The sequence below is a fragment of the Centropristis striata genome, chromosome 18 (genome assembly GCF_030273125.1).
Source record: "Centropristis striata isolate RG_2023a ecotype Rhode Island chromosome 18, C.striata_1.0, whole genome shotgun sequence".
NCBI lineage: Eukaryota > Metazoa > Chordata > Actinopteri > Perciformes > Serranidae > Centropristis > Centropristis striata.
The window spans coordinates 16,634,032-16,655,859 of NC_081534.1; the positions used below are offsets into that span (position 1 = coordinate 16,634,032).

Genomic DNA, 21,828 nt, shown 5'->3' on the forward strand with positions numbered 1-21,828 from the left:
CAGTATCAGCGCACTTAGTGCCATGTGTGTCAGTCTTCTGTTAGTTGACAGAGAGCCACTTAAAGATTATGAATGATGAGAGAAGAGCAAGATAACTGTGAGTTGAATGGGGTCGAGGAGACGCCGTGGCCTCTGGTGGATTTAATAAAGGACGCTTGTGAATGAGAAGCCTCTATAATTCTCTTTTCATTTCGCATGAACTTCCCTTTACACGTCTAATCAAAGCAGGGCGTCTAGACGTGCACTGCAACTTCTATTCACAAGAATCTCTTTGATGGTGACGCGCTTCTTACAGCCAGCGGAGGAATAGAATGAAAAAAAGTTCTTACCGAGATACTGTCGGATGTCCAGCAGGATTTTAGGAGGTCCTCCGTTCAGCTGGTAAAAAAGGGAGCCGAAACAGAAGAGGAACAGCGTAGCCATGCAGAAACCATAACCTCGCACGGAAAATCGCAGCGGTACAGCAGAGAGTAAGCCGTACTTTTTGTTGTTTCGCTCTCTAACGTGGTTGGGAGTCTGGTTGTTGCTGTGAAGGGGACTGCTGTTGAAATTCTTCATCATCTCCTCCTCACAAAGCGCCGTGGAAAGTCACCCATCCGCATGTGGAAAGTGAAAGTTGTCGCTTTGGGAGCATTTGAGGCGGACGGACAGTTATTCTGGAGACGCGCAGGCACCCCGAGCTCTCCTCCGCTGCCGCAGCCACGGGGTTGTTGGGTTGTTGTTTTTTTACGCACAGCGTTCTCGCTTCTGCTCAGTCCCTGCTCGGTTTGCGCTCGTTGGATGAGTGTTCCTTCCTTCCGTCCTGCCAGCCGAGTTAAGGGTCCATCCTTCTGCTCGCTGAGTCTTTTGGGTGTCAGATTACTGAACGTGGAAAGAGGAAAAACTTCCACCTCACACTGGATTTGGTTTGGGTTGCAGTGCGTAAAACAGCGTCACCCAGTGTTCAGGGAGAGAAAGGGGGGCTACACGTGGTCTGAGCTGAGCCTGGACGGAGACTGACAGCCAGTCTGTGGAAAGAGTCTAAACCAAGATATGAATTTACAGTTTTTGTGTCAGTATTTATAGGACAGTGGTGACCTCATCCTGTACCAAAGCTTTGACCAGTGGTGGAAAGTCAGTGTCTTCAAGTCTCTCTGGGTCCAGTGGTGACATGTAACTAAAAACATTTAGTTAAGTACTGTACTTAAGTACAATTTTGAGGTATGTGAACTTGAGTATATCCATTTTATGTAACTTTATACTTCTACTTCACTACATTTTGAGGCAAATATACTACTTTTTCAGGTCAAGATTTAACTTAAAAAATACCTTTAAAAAAATGAAACGATATATTAAGTAGTTAAAATTAGCCTTATCTTTAAAAAAAATAAAACACTGCTTACATAAATGTATCAATAATGTTACAATAATACATTTAATAATAATAATAATAATAATACATTTTATTTGGAGGCGCCTTTCTTGGCACTCAAGGACACCGTACAAAAGGATAGAAAAGAAACAGCAATAAAATACAATATATATAACAATCTGAGTCGGTCCATTCTGCATTAAGAGTCATTTTACTTTTTAAACTTTAAGATCATTTTGATGCCGATACTTTTGCACTTAACTGAGTAAGTTTTTAATACATGACTTTTACTTGTAGTGGAGTAATTTCACAGCATGTTATAACTTTTACTGAAGTAAGGGATCTGAATACATTTTTATCACCACTGTCTGTGCTAAAATTAAATATATATGTCTCTGTCAGTTTGCTAGTGATTTTCTGTGCTAATAAAACACACACCTGCTCCATTCTGTATGTTAACAGGTTTCAGATTCAGCTATTAACTGTAAACTTGCTTGTGTGTGTGTGTGTGTGTGTGTGTGTGTGTGTGTGTTGGAGTTCAGGTTTAAAAGCATTCTCAGAAGCAGAGTGTTTCTTTGTGAGGAAATGTGCGTGACAAGAGACATTACAGCTGCCAGAGTATGCAAACATTTGCTTTTTGCAATTAATCTTAAAATTGCATCGACTGCTGCCATTTTTTAAATCACATTTGGGCTTCAAAGTTCCATCAGAGTGACGACGCTTCAGTTTGTGTATTTAGACTCTGCTCAAGTTGCATTTTGGAGGAAAGTATTAACACTCTCCAAATAACAGGTTTCCTACACATTTTCCCAAATCTAATTCAAGCACTTTTCAAGCATTTTCAAGTTTTATGGAGGTACTTGTACTTTACTTGATTGTTTTAATTTTATGCTACTTCTCCCGCACTACACTACCACACTTCAGAGGTAAATATGGTACTTTTCCAGGTTCCAGAACATTCTCAGAATAATAAATATGTAAATATATCTATTAATAAGGATTTTGAGGCATCATGTGACACTGAAGAGCCATCAGACAAACATTCATCCTTAATAAAAACATCACAGTGACTGATTCCCTGTGTGAAGTGGTTATTATTCAATGGAACAAGCTGTGTTGAAAAGAAAGGGAGTTAAGTATCTGCTCACTTCTTGTGTATGAGTCTGTGTGTGTCTTAAACTTTCTCCTGCGCCCTGAGGCCAACTGTTAGGACCTAACATCTCTCCACAGCAGGCCTGAACCCACCATTAGCCTACACCTGCACTTAGTGGGTGTGACAACAGTCATTCGACACACTAACTACCTCAGAGGGAGCCTGATGTACTTTCACTGGTGACAGCTACCGTCATCAAGGGAGCAACAACGTCAGTGAGCAACAACTTGGCAGGAAAGACAAAAGGTAATAAAGAAGTGCGCAATAATTCTGTTGAGGTCTTATTGGCTCGGCTTCTCCACAGGTAAATTAACGGTGAATGGTACAGCGGTGTATTTTGCAAGCTCGGCACAATAAGTGTGAATGCATTATAGGTTTTATGGCCCAATCTCCCCTGCAGCACAGCAGTTTATTACACAGAACGACAATATGGACGTCAGTAAGGTCAGTGCTGTAAATCAGTGTTAGTCTAATCAAAACTATGGGCTATGGGATTTAAACCGGATCATTTCAGGTGGTGCGATACCTTTTCCTTGGACTGTGGAAGAAAACTGGAACACCTGGAGAAGGCACAAAATGTTACAATGTGGTCTGTCGATTCAACTGTAGTTCCTGTGAGTTTGTGCAATTTCTAAACAGTGTCTTCCTACCTGTGATTTCTTGAGTTCTTGTGTACACTAATATTGTCAAATTAGAGTAAATTATATTGTTGGGAAAATAGCAGGAGACGGGGAGAAATGTACCTCACTTTTGCGGCACCATTGCACATTTCAACTAGGCCCACTGCGCCAGAGATTAAGAGGCTACTTAATTGAGTTTACCCAAACAGAATTAGAATCAATAGTTTTCTGTGCAGGGGGAATAAACCCATGAGGTACAAATTCAGATAGTTGGATTTGCTGTCCAACACTAAAGTAAACTTTACGAGTAGGACTTAAGAAACGCCACAAACTTCCAGAGAAACAGCTTACGTGACTTCTGACCTCTCTGGAGAGAAACAAATGAAATAAGGATCGATAAAACACACACATTGCACTCATTAAAGGAGGAATGTTTGGTAACACAATGGCCTTTTTCACTCCCATTTTGACTTCTGTCATGATGAGGTTTGCTAAATACTGAAATAAAACCTAAAAATCTTTGCTGTAAAAAACTGTGATCCCACAACATAATTTGAGGGAATTCTTGGTGTATACAGATTGCATAAAGACACAATAACAGCCATCCATAAACACTGCAGAGGAAAGTGGTTCAGAATAAAGAGAAGACACGAGCCAGAAAGTCTTCATTGCAGTAAGGTCTCTTCTTTCCCTCCTGAGACATTTTAAATTGGATGAGCAATTGTGCCTGTGTTAGACAGAGTCGTGAACTGGAAGCTAACTGCTTATTACAGCTGTATCAAGGACAATTATTGCACAGTGGCAACTTTTCTGAAAGCTGCGAGCAACACAAGACAGGTTTATTTCTAGGGATGAAACACATCATATCAGGATGATTCACCTAAAGTATTACGGTAAATGTTATCGCAGTATTGTTAGTGTTCAAAAAAATGTTCAAAAAGAACTGAAACACAAACTGAAACAAAATCATTTCTACAAGTTTTATATCGAAAATTAAATTAGCAACATGTGCACGTTTTCCTTGCATAAACATTAAAATATTATCAAAGCTAATACTTCATGTAAACCATATGAAATAATATAATTTAAAATCTTAGAAGCACGACTATAATTCAGACTTCACCCTCTTAGAAGGCTAAAAATCCTTCCATGCATTTATTGATGCGAAACACCCTTAATACTAATAATACTAATAAGTAATACTATCGTAAAAACAGTAACTGTTTCATCCCTGTTCTGTTCTTATTCCTCTTAAAGGAAATGCTTTTTCAGTTGTGTCTGCTTCCACTCAAACACAACAAAACACTGTCCCGGATAGAAGTTATGTAAGTAAAAATATCACATGCAGTCTTTTGGGAAAACATTTTATCAAATTGGTGTTCATGGTCTGGTGCGCACCTCTTTGTGGCTTCTTGACATGAATGGAAAACCTCTGTGTGGTTTCATTGACAACAGCTGGAGTACAACAAGAGCCAGACAGGCAGTGGAACGCCACTGTCTCCGTCCTGAACAGATGTGTGGAGCTTTTTAAACGAGGCATTACGAGGCAGCAAGACAATGTTTTTAAGCTCCGACCGCCAACTGAACCATGACAGTATATATTAAGTACAGGTTATTCAGAGATACTGGAGGGGACACGTCCTAATATAGGCACAGCAGTGTCTTCTATTGTTCATCTTAACCAAACCGTAGAAAATTAATAATAGCTTCTCTGCTTTTTAAGAATAAAATAATAACATGTTTCACAGACCAGTTTTAAGCAGGTCTAGCGTTATTACTCCTTTTGTTGGTTTCTTCACACTTTATTTTTAATTTGAAAATGTTATTAAGAAAGTTAGCAAGAGGCCAATGTCCAGTGTTCCAGTTAACCACATTGATGAAAAGAGCCAGTGGAGCCCACATTATTCCATTGTTGTGTGTGTGTGTGTGTGTGTGTGTGTGTGTGTGCACAGTGAGAATCAGAAGGCCAGTGTATGGCAAGAAACAGTTTTTATTATATTTCAGAATGACAAATAGTTATGGACATTACTTTTTGTTGTTTCAATACACAAGCAAATCTGTATGGACAATCATTAGGTAGATGAAAACCAAATAAAATAATTTGTACACATATTTTACAATACATACTGTAGTTCCTCACTGGCTAAAGCAATATGCATTATGCAGGAAGGTATTGCTATTCATATAGTACAGCTAATTACAGTTGATATGAAAAAAAAAAGCAAAAATAAGTTATTTAAATATTAATTACATATACAGAATGTGCAACTTCTGCTAAGCATTTCATATATGTAATTAAGAATTTTTTTTTCTTTATAAGACTGCAAAAACAAACTGGAAGTGAGTAACTGGAACAGGTTAACCCGTGAATGGTTATCAAACTTGGCATTGGGAACTCAAAATAAAATACCTGCAGAACCCACTGAAACCCTTTACAATACCTGACAACAAGTGTCCGTTTATGGACCTGTGAACAAAATGTAGCCAATTCCGCCTATAAAAACAGCTAGATTTACCCTCTAAAGTGCATTTACAGTGTCAGTATTTTCCATTCTTTACAAAACACTTTTTGGGTCTTTTACTTTTTTTTTTTTTAATAATGACCCCCACCGTCCCTCGCTTTCTCAGAGCACCACTTTGATTGAAGAGAAAAAAAGGCATCAAACATCTACCTATCAAGTGCCCACTGCAAAGAAAATATTGTCTAATGTTAGCAATAACACTTGGTCAAATCTTTTAAATATGTACTCCATGGAATAAGAGCAGCTCTTGCTATTAAAGACAGAGCGCTGCGGTTAGAAATAAGAGGAAAAAAACACAAATGTTAGCTCCTTTTCATGCAGAGTGCGCAAATGAGTTTCTAGTTGTTTTCTTTTCTATTCCAAAGTTTCTGTAAGACCGGACGCAGTGTTTCCCTGATTTACTATTTAGTGTCGTAGTGTATTCTGATCTTGGAGGTCGGCTTTTCACCTGATTCAGTACATCTCGGTGTGTTTGAGAAAAGTCCAATTAAGAATTTAAGACCAGCATTGATTAAAGCTACAGTATGATGCTTTTAAAAATGTCCCAAACTGCTTATTATCCAGCTGTAAATCAAATTCCTCAAACCAACTGTAACCAAAGTGTCGACAGTCCAATAAATTCCAGATATGACAGCCCAGATGTCAGCTGTGTCTTTGGAACATTTCTTTTTTCTCCTCCCTCTGTTGTCCCACAAGCCTCTGCAGGGAACATATTCAGTGAATGTGTTAAACACGGATGTTAAACGGGACAACGTCTGTGTCGTGCCTGTGGTTTTTTTTTTTTTTTAATCACCATCAGAATATAGAAAACCACGATCCATCAGAGGCATGCTTTGTGGTCCATGTGCATCGCTGAAATGATCTGGTCGAGTGTGTGTGTGTTTAGAAAACCTCAATTATTTCTCAGACACATTCGGAACATTTAGCACAACTCAGTCATGGTATAGTTAATACTATACGTGTGCTCTATTTGAAGAAGCTTTTCATTCGTAATGGTAAGGCAACTTAAAATGTGCTTGGATACACTGGGAATGTATTGTTGCTGTGAAAGCTGATTGCGATTACTGGAGTAAGACAGCTTTCTGTAAGACTTATATTCATACCGCGAGAGGGGTGCATCCAAGATATGCAGTGAAATACAGTATAATATGAAATATAAAGGTGATGTCAGCTGTTTCAGCTTAGAAATGACTGAGCGGGCCTCCACATAAGGCTGCAACATTCAAAAGGCAAACACAAATTTTTAACATATAAATCATTTTAAAATGAAGATATGCTATAATACAGAAACATGATACAAAATAAGCCATCTCAAAAACCAGTTATTTATAGTTTGGTGCGTGTATTTAGTTGATTAAAAGTCCAGATATTCATTAGTGGGAATGAAACGCTGCATGAGGAGTGAATCACTTTGGCCGAGCTACTTCCTTTAAAAGACCCTCAGATAATATCGCCTTGCCACAAGAGATTAAAATGAAGCACTTATGAAATACGCAGGAAGTAAACCGTCCTTTCTGTCTTTAAAAAAAAACATCCATCCTACAAAAGAGTGTGCTATCTTCCTTCAAGGCAGATCCAAGTCTTTATTTTAAGACTTTGGGGGCGTCTTCAGAACGGAAGCCATCCCACAGAGTGAGTCTACAGTCTTTTTTAAAAAAAGGCATCTGATATCTTGTCTTGGCTGATCGGAGAAACTCCTCAGTGCCGTAAACATTTGTGAAAAGAGCGATAAAGAGAGAAAATCAGAGAGCAGCGTGGCTCACTTGAAGTTTTTTGACACATGCGAGACAGGAAGTACTGTAGTGCTGTGGTCACTCGTGTGATCGTCAAGTCCTGTGGCCAATTTGTCTCTGGCCTCCTACTGACTGTGTTTAAATGAGATGGTGCTGACCAGTGAGTTGATACCTGTTATTTTATACGACTCCGCCAACGCGGTTAGGACTGCACCTCTCTGTGCGAGCCAACCAGTCGTGCCTCGCTGACCAGCCGGCGAATGTGTCTTTCATCCCGCACCCCCGCCTCCCACACGCCGCTCTCCGTTAACGAGGCCACGCGACTCAGCGTGTCAACTCCCGCTGCCACCAGAGACGTGGCGTACATGGGCAGGCCGATGGAGGTGAGCCAATCAGAGACTGTGCTGATGTTACCTGAGGGCAGAGGCTTCCGGCACATCTCTGTCAAACCTCCAGAAGGAATCTGAGTGACACAACGGGGGAACAAAGAGAGCAGTTACAGCAGCTACTCAGACTAAGTCACATTACTGAATATACAGAGATTACTCATTTATAAACAGATGAATATATATAGAGACAGAAACAAGTCAGGCAACGCTGGCTTTTTTTTAAGCCAACTCATGCAAATGTATAGGCTAAAGATAGCCAGTTTTAGCCTATTTACAACAAAAATAAATTAAGAATTCCTTTCAAAAAGTATATCTTCACATTCATTAATTGTATGGATGCAATAATGCTCAAGAAACTCTTTATTTTTTCACACCGTCTGTCTCAATATATCTGTATTCCTCAAAAAAAGAGAGAAAAATCCCTGTCTGATCTAAATAATGCTGAGTCATGCTCTCTGTCAGGTATGACGATGTACCCTGGAGGGTTACAGCAGACCATCTCAGGAGCTGGTTTGGTACACTTGGCCTGACACAGCCAAAGATATGATGATATGACATGAATACATGGCCATGACTTTTCTAATTTAGACTCATTTATCTGCACTTGCAGCATCTCTGCATCATCATTGCAGCTGTTGTGGCACTTTCTTTGTATTTATGGTTTGCCTGTGTAAACCCTGCAGGTCAGCTTGTGCATATAGTAGATATGCTGCAGCCGAGTGGTGCAGCTTTCTGTAAGAGATTACAGTTTTTCGACCTTGTGCAGCTTGCAGGACACGTCATCTTGCTTGTTTATTTACCATATTATGTTGGCAGTCATAGCATTTAGTTTGCAGTATATTCTCTTTCTTTGTGCAACTATTGTAAAAGCAAGGATTGAATAAACATATGCTTTACTTTTGAATTGCATCTGGACATATTTATTAATCTCAGACAGCCTTTAAAGTGACTAACACAGATGGACTTTAACAAATGGACACTGTGGTCCCAACAGCTCGCTTAAATGCAGGTTCTGAATACAGGCTGTGTTCATTTCTCTGTGATACTTTCACAGTATTTATATAAAACCTCAACTTGCTTTATAATTTAAAAAAAATAAATCTCACTTTTTAGAATATGTGGCCTCTGAGCAACAAGCATAACAGCTCATCAATTATCTTACAAGCCTTGAGTTCAGGGAAAATACTGTCATAACTGGCCTTTTTTCCAGACAGCATTGTTACTTCCTAGAAAACCTAATTATGTACGTTTATCTAGCTCTATAACTCCAAAATATTGCCTCCATTAGTTTGAAGTTCATAGGAAAATCAGTGTTGTTGCCTTACAGCCATGCGGTGTTGTTTACGCAGCTCTTTGACTCGGAGCTGGTCCATGTTGGAGGCCACGTCCTTGACCGGCTGCTCCAAGTCCTCAGAGTAACGCTGCACCAGCGGCTGGGGGATTCCACAGCGGCCATGCTGGAGGAGAGAAGAGAAGAGAGGGGCATAACATGTAAATATAGAGAAAGAGGAATACATTTAAACCACAAACATAAACACTGACCTATGCTTTTATAGAATATGTCAGAAATTAGAAAGCGGTGGATAGACAACCAGTACAAAGCTGATAGGAAACCTGAAGTCTGCTGACATACAGGAGCATTTTGACTTATTACAGTCATTATGAAGATCTGGCTGTTCATGAATGAATGAAGCAGGCTAATGGCACCAAATTACTCCTCTAAGAACATCTACTGGCGAGGTAATGAGCACAATTCTGAAGGGAGTCAGAAAAATATGAAGACAAACACACTGAAATATAGAGTCTATAATTACACTCAGGTCCATTTTTGTTCTGGCTCCTTTACAGCACAGTATTATTTTTCTTGACACTAACAGTTCGGCTACATCAGGTTTTGAAAGTCTATTTTTGCTATTATGATTCAGTTCAGTCTTGTTTTGCGCTATCAGAAAGGAAAAGAAACAGATAAAGATAAGAGAGGCGGAAACAGAGGAAGGAAACACTTTTTTTTTTTTTTTTTACAGTTTTAAACAGTGACTATGTAAGGGATAAAGCCAGACTGAAGCTCTGCTCAACATGTTTTCTTGTTCTTTCTCTCTCTTTGTGTAGACACCTGGAGCGATGGCAGGTTTCCAGCAGGGCCAGGTTTTGGTTGGCCAAACTGGACCGGAGGTTTTTGGAGGATCAAAGGGTGGGTGGATGGAGGAACTGATCTCTCCGGAGAGAGGGATGGAGAGCAGGTCAATCAAGCCTACCCTTCGCTCTGCCTGGATTAGACAGGCCCAGATGTCTTTAGGCAGCTAACAATGAACACAAGACGTGCAGTAATTCGATTGAATTCCCTTTTATCATGCCTAGGGCTGGATATCATTTGAAATGTTCTAATATCTGTGCCAATATATTTGAGGTTCATTGTGTTTTTACAAAAAGATGGCAGGCTATTATCTCAAATGTGATGCAGTTACTGCTCCAGACCCCAACTGATCACCTTGAATATCCTATTTATTGTAATTCCTCCCGGTTTTATTACTTTCTGTTTGTTTTATCCACGTTAATTTCAGGTTGTTGTTGTTTTTTTAAAAAACATTTTTTACGTGTGTGTTTCTTTAGGAGAGTTTGGTATGTGTGGGGGGATTAGAGGAAGGTGTTGGTTCATTTCTCTGTTTTAACACACCAAAAAAAGGGGGGGAAATAATTTGAATTAAAAAAATGATAATGCACATTTTCTAACCTGTAAGGCTGCTCATCTCCTGATTTATTTATTAGATTCACCTTTATTGTCATTGAACAGAGTAACAAGTACTGGGACAACGAAATCAGCAAAATTATTATAAAGGAGTAATAAAATACACATACTACTTTTAAACCATGCTACTTTAAGTACTTGACTGTTTTAGATACTGTTTTTAAAACTTTTTTTCTTAAATAAAAGCAGGCTTTTTAAACATTTTCAACATGTTTAACCTGTTTGACCTTTGACACCAATGACTGCATTTATGTGCAGTCTCACACCCAACATGTTGCTACCACAGCAGCAGTTTTGTCTCTCATGTCTCTGCCAACCCACTTCTGACTAATAGGAATCCAGCAGAGCAGTGCTGTGGTCTAACGCACTGCTTCTCACCTCATCTCTTGATGCCTCTGTGTGTTTGTTGCTTTCCTGCCTGCGTCGGGGGCTCCGCCGTGTTAAAGGGGGCCCAGCCTGGGGTCTGGCGAGTGGCAGCGGGTTTTATAACCCCGTCTGCCTTCAGTAAGATTCAGCCCATAAACTTAACAGTCTGAACCGCATCATAGTGAGGCTCAGGCCACAGTCTTTCCCTCAGCTCCAGGCTGCACATTTATTATTGTGAGTACACACATACACACCCACACGCAGAAATGCGTTTGCATACAAAAAGGCATCCGCACACAAAAGGAAACACACAGACTCTATTAGCCTCTATTTTTAAACTAAACAAGTTCCAAAGAAAGCCGCTGGTGTTGTCGGACTGAGTCATTTGGATCCAAGCTGCAGTCAAATTATGACTGAGTTAAGTAAGGCATGTTATGATGTTTAACTAAAAGAGCCTGACGCCAGACAAGTATAGCCCCGAGGTGTCTTTGGAGCACCATTTTCACATTAACCATGGAAATATGACTTCATGTGAATTTGTTATGTGTTGGCTAAGATGTGGTTTTTAATAGAATTCATCACCTCATCTATATACCTTATGTTTATTTTAATTATTAGCATTATATGAGGCTGTATAAAAAGTTTAGAATAACAAACTACTGAAGGAGTTTTTGTACTTTAAATAATACCAGAGGATGTATCAACTGGATACAAATGGTGCATCTGCGTACTTATCGAATTGCAACACAACCAAATATATTAATAATGTAAACTGTGAGGTGATTTTCCTTGTTCAGTGTTTAGATTAATGATGCTAACCTTGTCAGAGTAGGGCTCCTCAGTGAGATCGATGCCCTCAGCCTCCAGCCGTTGTTCCAGGAGGGTGAGCAGGTCTGGACTCATCTTAGCATGGGAAGCCTTTCTTGCGACGGCCACTTTGCCCCCCAGATCCGACAACCACGGAGGCTGCACTGCTGGTGGAGTGCCTGAGTCCTCGCCCATGGATGAGGCGGATGAGGTGGCACAGGGGCTGGCGGGGGTGCTCGGGGTCTTGGCAGGCAGAGCCGGGGCACCGTAGCTGGGGCTGCTGCAGCTGCTGCGGATTACAGGGCTACTGGGGTGAGAACGGGTGAGGGAGTGGGTAGGGGAGGGAGTGGGGGATGGCGAGGAGGGCAGGGAGAGAGGGGGGTGACGGAGGCCGTTGGCTAGTCTCTCCCTAGACTTCTTGGCAGGAACGGGAGGAGGAACTGGAGGCTTTTTGGGGTGAGTCCGGATGATCCTCTCCCCGCTGGAATCAGGGGGACTCGGAGTAGGACTGGACAGGAGCTGTGGAGGGTTGGGGCACTGGGTCGTGGGGCAAGGGGGGCGGAGAGGCAGCTGGGAGGGCACAGGTGGTCTGCTGGCCCTTCCTCTTGGGCTCACTGGTGGAGTCCCGTTCTGAGCTGGGGAGCCCTCCTCTCTGCAGACCTTGGCGGGGCTACTGTTGGCTGATTTGGGTCCTTCCTTGGCGAGTTTAAGATCCACACCCAGATCCTTCTGCTCAAAGTTCTGCTCCCAGTGCAGATCTCCCAGAGAGTGGGAGCGTTTCCAGGGTCCAGTGGGCTGCGGCGGTCCGTCCAGGTCCTCGCAGCTGCGGCTGGCTGGGATCGGGGAACGTCTTTGGGCTTTGCGCAGCCCCAGCAGGTTGAAGCCCTTTAGGGAGGGTTTGATGAAGAAGCTTTTTGGGAACTTTGTGCGCTGGTTCTTGTTGTTCTGCTGCAGAGCCTCAGTTGAAAGGGTCATGGGCAGCGTGGGGTAGTCTGGAGACTGGAGACCTGCTGAAGAACGACTTGAACGAGAAGCCTTTCTGCTCTTACCTGCAAAATCAAAACATTTATTGTCCCTTAGTAACAACATGAAGACTCTCTCACCCAAGTGCAACCACATTCCTTAACTTTTAAAACTTTTTTCACCCTTCATTTGTGAAACTGCTTACAGGGAATACTTCACTCCTCAGCTCCCTGCAACTATGCCTTCATTAAAATAAAAATCACATCCATATTAATAAACTGCATATGACTCAGCATTACTGCCTTGGCTGCCTTTTGCTAAAAAAACAGTTTTTCTTTATTTTATGATGGATCATGTGTGCTTGCACCATTGCAGAACATGTTCACAACACCAATTATTTTTTAACCAAGTCATAAAAAATCTACTCATATCAGCATTACAGTCTTCATTACACTCTAAATGGAGTAAAAAGCAGCAAAATCTTTATAAAGCTGGGGTGGAGTGCCACTGGAGTAAGATAATCTCTTTGACTCATGACCAAGCTGGCTGATTTGTTGTTGTCATAGCAAGCAATCCCAAATAAAGATAGCTGGATGGGATAGTTGAGGAACTTTGGAACAAAAGGCTGAAGCAACTTACCATCTATCCTCTGGCTTACAGAGCAGAATGGATGGATGAAGTGGATGGGGGCCACATAGTGTGGCTTGCCAAAGTGTTTAAATGGTGGAATGAGTTGAGACTATTGAGGTTCAATAGATGGAATGTCGTAAAATATTTCAACAGCTCCCAGAAATGTCAGAAAAAGTTAATAATATTGGTGTTTTCTAAAGCCAATTAGGCACAATGGGTTATAATACAATAAATGACTTGAAAGCTCCAAAATTGCAACGAAATCGGAGCAGCAGGAGGTGGAAAATGCAATATAAGGGGAGAACGTGTCTTTATAAATAAAAGTGGCATTTGCTAACTTTTGTTGCAAGTTATACGTTTAAATTCTGTTAGTATGTGTTTTATACACTGAAATATAATGTAACACTTTATAATAAAAATTATTATTAAATGGTTAATTGATTAATTGAACATTATTTTACTGTTAATAATGAAATGCTGATTAATGCAATTTACTAATTATTAGTAATGCTATAATAAGTAATTTCACAGTTTATTGTTGCATACATTATAAAATTGTATTTACTATGTCACGTATTTGTTAATGATTACCAAATGATTTGTAATTTGTAATACTTTATAAAGCAACTATATATATATATATATATATAAATATTTAGATGCTTTTTTAGATTTTTTTGCTTTATAAAGTATGTATTAACTATTCAATAAGTATAAGTTAGAATGTTATAATAGCCACAAAAATAATATTTGCAGACCGTTTGTACATCATTTGAAAATCATTGAACAGTTTGTGAATTGTTATAATTTGTGCAACAAATACACTGTTGCATAACAAATTATAGCATTACTATTAATTAGTAAACAATCACTGCTAATGGTGTGTTTTCATATAAATAATTATGATTTTAGCATTATGGGGATCACTGACAAAACATTTGCCTTTACTTAACTGAGCACCACATTATGTTTGCATGTGAACATGATGAGTGAAAGTTGATAACAGAAGTTATCTGATGAAGTGAGAAAGAATTACTACATCTAGTGAAAGGAAAGCTGATCAGAAGCATGTTAAAGGAAGGTCTTTTGATATAAAGAGCTTACATTCAGGGCTCTACAGCGAAGCTTTCCCCGCCAGGAGAAAGTTTTTAAGTCATAGTCTACAATATGATTTTTAATTACCTTCTATAATTTTAATTTTAATAAAATCTTTTTCCAGTTCTCTAGAGTTATAAGTATTTTAAAAATACCCATTAATGTACAGAAATATATTCATAATTGTAGGTAGGAGAACTGTGGAGCCCTGAAAGTGCAAGAAGAAAAGCAGAATGTTTACTAAAGTTATGCAGCTGGTTTGTGAACACTGTTTAGTGGCATGGACGGAAAAACAGAAAAAGAGGCGAAACATAAAATCAAGCAAGCAGCACCAGAGTCCTTTGTGTTTTTTTTAAAAAGGAGTGGCTTTTATTCCACAACTTAAATCTCTACTGTGGCTGATTGCACACCTTACTGCTGAAATCTGAATGACACATACACACACAAAAGGGGAAGCCCAGCAGTTACACTGGAACCCAACAGATAGAGTAAAGAAGACAAGGTTTGAAGCAGTGGTTTATGAGTTATGGAGCTGTTAAAAAGCATGTGGCAGAAAGAAAGCATACAGTCTTTATGATGGAAAATAGAGCAGGTTCCAAAAAATAAACAAAAAAGAAAATGTCACAAATAAGACCTCAATAAACTCTCTTACAATCTATGCACTACTATTTAAAAATATTTTCATCCATTTCTTTTTTTCAGGCACATACTGTACAACTGTTTGTGCAATACGCTTACTATGATACACAAGGAGAGTGACAAATTTAAATGAAGACTAGAGATTTGAATGGCAGCTGTGATCTGATATTGGACTCTTACATTTTTTTTAAAAAACCTTATCTGCCTATTGAATCACCACAGCAAAAAAAACAAAAACAAGCATTTATGGACATGCTACTCTGCAAAGCTCTTTTTTTTATATTAAAACACTTAACAGAAATACTCTCTGAGCTCATAATCATCCTCCGGATATCCTTTTACCAGCCTCACATCCACAGGCGAGAGAGCTGGAAATCTGAGTCCATGACTGGGCAGTGAGTTTGTTCTCATCAGAACAGTTCTGTGCATCGGGGAGGATCTCTCCCTCTGTGCTCCCAGCATTGTGGGGTGGACTAGGCTTAGTGGTCTTGGACCTGGCACCTTCTCAGTTACAACTGGACTTTGGCACTGATGACACAGAATGACTATAAGATGGAAAGAGCGGTGAAGAAAATGGAGTGAAAGGATAGTAAAAGTTTATAGAGCATGAGGTGGTATTGGGTTCTTTCTCTAGGAACACCAGTACTAGAGGGGTGAAGGTGAAGTTTGGTGGGAAGATATAGCAGCAAAAGGAGCTGATGTTTGGCAGGAGCTGGTCCAGAGGAGTGAGAAGGGCGAGGTGTTGCAGAAGCATGGCAAGAGGTGGAGCAGAGGTGGAAGCCCATAGAGGAAAAAAAGACGAAGCAGTCGCTGTGGCACTACAGTGGGGCTAGGCTAGAACAAGACTAGGTTTTAGCCTTGGGTGTTGATGGTCTAGAGTCTAGACTAGGCAAAGCTGTCATTACCATTCTCTAGGTTCTCATTGCTCTCGTAGCACCCGGAGTCCCGAGGGGAGTCTCCCACCAGGCCCTGACCCTCAGACAGCAGCTTCTCCTGGGAGCCCGACAGGCCGCTGCGCTCTGGATCACTGCTGCCTGGAACACAAAGACACACAAAATATTTTTTTTTTTACTCCTGGTGATTGCATTAGCACTTAAAAACAAATGTTGTTTATTTGTGAAGATAACCTTTCTGAACAAAACGTGTACATTTCATAAACAACAGTTTGCCACAGATCTTATTTCTGCAATAATCCACAACCCAATGGAAAAATGTGTCGATTGTAACCAGTTTGACCAAGAAAATACGTCATCCCTGCAACACTCTATTATCATACAGTAATAATGACATTTCAGACTTGTACTTAAGGACTTAAGAATGACAACTCCAAGCGTGTGCATACTGCATGCTTGGAGTTTGATATTTGAGTATGCAAATACACATTCGTGATTAAAGTGAGCTATTCCTGAAAATACTTTGTCAGGGAACATAAGTAGATTTTGGTGATAATTCCCCGTAAACACCAGGATCTTAATTACAGTTCTTCAACCCTCCATCAAAACACAGATGTGATACATCTTTTACACAGCCAGTGTGTTTGAGTGAGTTAGAAGTATCACTTTAGCGTTTTTCTCCACTCACTGTCGTACTCCTGTAGCAACTCTACAGCTGTGAGCAGCACGGCTCTGTGCTGAGGATCTCTGATATTCAGCTCATCCAGGTCCTCCTCTTCCAGCAATTTAAACGTGTCCAGGTCCTCGTAGCCGTTGAACAGGAAAGTGGGCATGTGCTCCTGCATGACAGAAATGGCACGTCTGAGATTAAAGTTTGTTTTGAGGAGCTAGAAAAACAAGACTAAAGAAAATATACTTTGGAACTGAGTCATGGGCTCAGTGACAAAAACTTTTGTGGAAAAGCATAAAATACAAACATACAGTCGAGGTGTGGGGGTGAGGAGAAAAAACAAACAAGAGTAAGGTACACACTTGTCATCTGCTCATAATTTCCCATCCAGCAACTGCTACTTTGATTCTTAGATGGCATGTAACCACTTTAAGCTGTGACTAATTCGGTTATGGCTGCCTCAAACTGTCCACACACATTAATCCGGCACAAACTTTTTTTATCATGTTGACAGGCATATAAAAGTGAGTAGTTGCAACATTAGCGTGTTAGCCGTACCCATCAGCATGGAGTGTGTGGCCACATCCCCACATTGTTCTAACTGAGACCAAAATGGCAAACAGGACATGAGAGGGAAACCCGCCAACGTAATGTGGTATCACGAAGAACTGAAGGTGGAGACGGTTAAATCAAAGTATTCGTCAACCACAGCAGACAAAGTTTTACACGCCAATACAAAGAAGGCCAGCTAAACCCCGGTGTTATCTGAGAGGACAAAGAAAAAACATTTAAAATGTAGAAAACACCCTGTGTGAGTGCACTGTCAGCTGATCGTTGAGCACACTGCTTCCACTTTGAATATTGCAGGGCTCCATGTTTGTGTGACCCACACACTTTTTTGGATGAATACATAGACTGTGTGTCACCAGCGAGACCATCAATTACAATGGTGGAGTCCACACAGAGAACTGCATGTCCCTGTTCTATTTCTGCTGGATGATGCAGGACTAAACAAAGGACCACCAACTAACACACACACACAGGCAGCCGCGTCCTCTCACTTCACAGTATCTTTTGTCTGTTTGGTCTGTTGAAAACACGTTCCGAATCCAAAGATTATTTTGCATCTGGCCCCAAAAGTTACAGGGGTGTGGAGATTTACACTTCATGGTAACAGACAGGCACTGGCTTGCCAGTTTGACCAAATGTTGCTTAGCATTTCTAAAAGTACACAACAACAATAATCCGCACTCCTTTGATACATGATGCCACAATCATAACTCACACAGTATTTATATAGCCTGTGGAGCTCAGTGTGTGTGAACATGGAGACAGAAACCTGAGAAAAGGAAATATATATGCTGCAGAAAATAACTGACAAAAACCTTTTCATAACACCTATATTTCACTACAAGAAAACAACTAACCTCTAAAAACAAGTAAATATTGTGTCATCTACAGTAGTTTATTATTGTGATACATGAAAATGGCTAAACAATTGATTCATTGCAAAACACTATCTGACCTTAGAAAAAAAACTCTTAAAAAATAACTTAATTTATGCAACAAAGCTTCAGAAAAATCAATTAAAACACTCTTAACGTTTTAACAACCACCCTTTTTTTGGGCATTCCCAAATAGAAAGCTTGTAACAGAATAAAACACATGTATGAGGATTCATCTGCTTGTGTTGACAGTTAAATAATTCAATACAATTGTGCTTGAAAAGATAACTTATCTTGGGTTTGAAACTGGTGGGACTGGAATTTATTTTTTCTTTTTCATCATCACAATAAAAGAAAAGGGAAGTTAAAATCCCTGGTATATTGTCTGTAAACTGTAAACTCTAAAATGTTGTATAAGTGTTTAGTCTAACTCACCCACTCCAGGAATCCGGAGGTGACTAAGGGGACATGACTGCTCTGATGCACTTGTAACACCCAGACTCACAGCTTAGGAAGCCTGAGCTTGAACATTAATAATGCACTCTGGATCTTTAATCTGTGGCCATTAGGCTGGCCAGAGATAAAACACACAACCCACAGAGTGTTTTTCTCTATTTGGGGAAATGAGGTCTGCTGGCTGCCTGAGTGGGAGGAGATGATATCAAGCTCACAGCTATGTGTAGGTTTTGATGAAAGATGAGAGCTGTTTGTTGGGGCGTGGTCGTGAGAAAGTGGGTGTTAATGTTTATGCATCAGTGTCAGATCAAACATCCTAAGCTGCAGCCTTTAATTGCCTACACTATATTTATCTCTGCTTGTCTGTGAATGTGTTTGGAAGATATTTGGCTAAAACAATGTTTTCGTTTACTTCTTAAGATTTGTCTTCTCCTATTTAGGTGCCAGATGGGTGGGATTTCTCAGGTTGGACTCTTCAGTGATTTCTACAAAGTTTATATGATAAACAAATTGGGAACTGAACTAAACAGAAACCATGTGAGTTGAGCTGATGCTGTAAATGTAACCTCACTGGTATAAAATGCAGGGCAACAGTGGTGGAATTTAACAGAACACATTTACTCAGGTACAACCCATTGTCCTGGACATTGTCTAAAACATAAATAAAACAATGTGATAATGTGCTTATCCTTTGCACAGCTTTCAATTGAATATATATCACAAAGACAATATATTTTGTTAAAAATGATACATTTTTGTTTGTTGTAAAAATACATTCCGAAAGCTGAATTTCATGCAGTATGTTTGTATTCACATTTTACACAGATTCCCATTGTATTTGGAATCAGGGCTGTGCAATTACCAAAGTACAAATTTTATGCCTTTTTTGCTTGTACTCTTCTACAGTTCACCTGTATATATTGTACCTTTTTCTCCACTACTTTTCTCTCACAGCTTTAGGTGCTAGTTATTTTAAAAATGTAGATTTTTGCCCCAAAAACATGCAAAGAACTTGTAAGATATTGTGTTTTTTTTTCTTTTTTTTTAGAAATTACCAAACCGTAACAAAATGTAAAACTACTGGTTAAAAGATGTACATACTATTGGTTGGACAAAACAAAGATTGTGAGTGCGTTTTCAATATTTCAGTATTGTACCTTGAGGTTGATTCTCTCCAGCAGGTCCTCCACTGATGTGGGCTTGGGTGGCCGGCCCTTCCTCCTCCTCCTCACAGGCCTCTTGGGCTTCTCCTCCTCTTCACTCAGCACGTCCACATAGATGAACTTGAAGGTTCCCACTTTGTTGTTCAGCAGGCCCATCCACGTTCCCATGGGCGGCTTACTGATTATGTCAATCACATCACCACGCTGGAGAGACACAATGAGAAGAAGTCAGAAAAAATGTCCCGTTTCTGCATTTTCATGTTGATCCCATCTGTGCACATTCATTTTTATGTCTTAAAGTGTGTTTCACCTTTAGCTTGAGGGAGTCAGAGTCGTAGGGGCTAGGGGTGAAGTCTGTATGGACTCGGGCGCGGCCACAGAACGGTCCTCTGTAAGGCGGCTCTTCATCATCACCATCCTCTGACTTCACACTTTCTCTGTTACTGGCTGACGAGTCAGTGGTGCTCACTGTCTGACCACCTGGACACAAACACGCACACACAGAAATTTATATAAGCTGTAAAATGACTGCCTGTCATCAAGACTATTTATTGACTTACTCTGTCAGCCTCTTTTTTTCTAATTTTCTCTGTCTGCAATGAGTGGAAAAATTAGGCTTAAAGTCTTAAACATGTGTATTGGAGCATTGGATACACATGTTTAAGAGCATTTTCTGCACATTTATTTCTGTATCTGAGGAAAGGCTGCTGAAATCATGTGGACGTGGGGGAATCTGAGAGGCAAGACTTCCCACCTAATCATTACCGTATGTTTGCCTGCGTGCATGTTCTATGACTTCACGTCGGCCAAGTCTTCAATTCACCCTGAGCTTGAGACGATGGAGGGTAATTTATCCACAAAGACGTGACGGAAACAACAGGTTGAAGTAATCAGAGGTTGTAATTAGATAAGATGAAGTGAGAGGTCACTTGAAAACTATGAGATCACAACACGTGAGGCAGCTGGTGGGATAGGGTGTGATCAAAAGAGAGAAGTGCTCTTCATGGTTGTAATAATTGGTTTATATGTAATGCCAGAAGGTTAAGTAATCTACAGGCATCCGAAATATACACCAGCCAGCAGGAAATGTTACGAGCACCATCTAGTGTCAAACATTTTGGTTTGAAACAGTGGAGGAGTTGGAATAGTTCATTTAAAGATGCTGAATTAAGTTTTATGAAAGCATGTCCTAAAGTGTGTTTCACATTCAGTGATAGCTTTTCTCCTCCTATTTAAGAAAAAAACACACACACATAAAAAGGTAGTGTATGCCAACTAAAATCCATTAAAAAAAATAAAAACTTTAAAAAGCAGCTATCCGTTTTGTAAAGCAAGTGTTCTTTTCTTACTCATTGAACTCTGTCCGCTGAGTGAACTGCGCAGACTTTCCACAGAGCCTCCAGCTTTAAGCTTGGGCTTCTCCAGAGAGTCGGTGTCGGGCTGAGGGGACTGAGGGGAGCCAGGGGCTCCATCCGGACTGGACTAAAAGACACAAAGAGAGGGGAAGATGCAGATGGTTAATTAGAGAACACAGAGCAAGATCCAAAGGAAATGTTGTGCAGTGAAGAGATGAAAGGATGTGAGGTTGACATATGGGGGAAACAAAGAAAATAAGGAAAAGATCGTAGGTGGACAAGGTGGAAAGAAGTGTGTGTGTGTGTGTGTGTGTGTGTGTGTGTGTGGTGGGAATTAGATGAGGATTGGTCTTTTTTTTTTTCCTCTTTTCATTAAAAAAATAAGCATGAGACTTTTCAAAAGAGGTAACATCACACAGACATAATATTAATAATAATAATAATAATAATAATAATAATAATAAATGTTAATGTAATTATATACAAATGCAAAACATTATATAATAAAAAAATGAATAAGAATATTATTACTCAGCTATGAAGAATGTTATCCAAAACTAAAATAAACTAATACTATTATCATGATGATTATAATACTTAATTTAATTTAATTTCAAGACATCATAAAATAGGTCCTTCCTGAGAGCATGATGCATCTTAAGTGAACTGTTTGACGTCCTATAACTACATGTCCTAGCAGCCATAACTGACAGCCCATTGGTTTACAAATAAACTGGATCCCTGACTGGTAAATATCAACATTTGTCAACAAGAATTACATCAAATGTTTCGGAGTATCGATGTCATTTAACTGGATATTCAAAGTGGTATT

At 39.9% G+C, this 21,828-nt stretch overlaps 2 protein-coding genes across 8 annotated transcripts in view; both read right to left on the reverse strand.

Moving 5' to 3' along the window:
* Positions 1-896, reverse strand: part of usta (uronyl 2-sulfotransferase a) — a 67,132-nt gene extending 66,236 nt beyond the window's left edge. The window contains exon 1 of the mRNA XM_059357050.1: positions 330-896. Coding sequence (XP_059213033.1) covers positions 330-561 — 232 coding nt within the window. The 5' untranslated portion in view covers positions 562-896. The remainder of the gene's footprint in view (positions 1-329) is intronic.
* Positions 897-5,096: 4,200 nt separating this feature from the next.
* Positions 5,097-21,828, reverse strand: part of sash1a (SAM and SH3 domain containing 1a) — a 263,857-nt gene continuing 247,125 nt past the window's right edge. For all 7 annotated transcript variants that reach the window (XM_059355732.1, XM_059355730.1, XM_059355727.1 and 4 more), the window contains 8 exons: positions 20,991-21,123; positions 19,952-20,121; positions 19,636-19,845; positions 16,596-16,746; positions 15,920-16,048; positions 11,700-12,736; positions 9,094-9,225; positions 5,097-7,842 (listed from right to left, as the gene is read on the reverse strand). In XM_059355732.1, the coding sequence (XP_059211715.1) occupies positions 7,582-7,842; positions 9,094-9,225; positions 11,700-12,736; positions 15,920-16,048; positions 16,596-16,746; positions 19,636-19,845; positions 19,952-20,121; positions 20,991-21,123 (2,223 nt within the window). In that variant the 3' untranslated portion in view covers positions 5,097-7,581. The remainder of the gene's footprint in view (positions 7,843-9,093; positions 9,226-11,699; positions 12,737-15,919; positions 16,049-16,595; positions 16,747-19,635; positions 19,846-19,951; positions 20,122-20,990; positions 21,124-21,828) is intronic.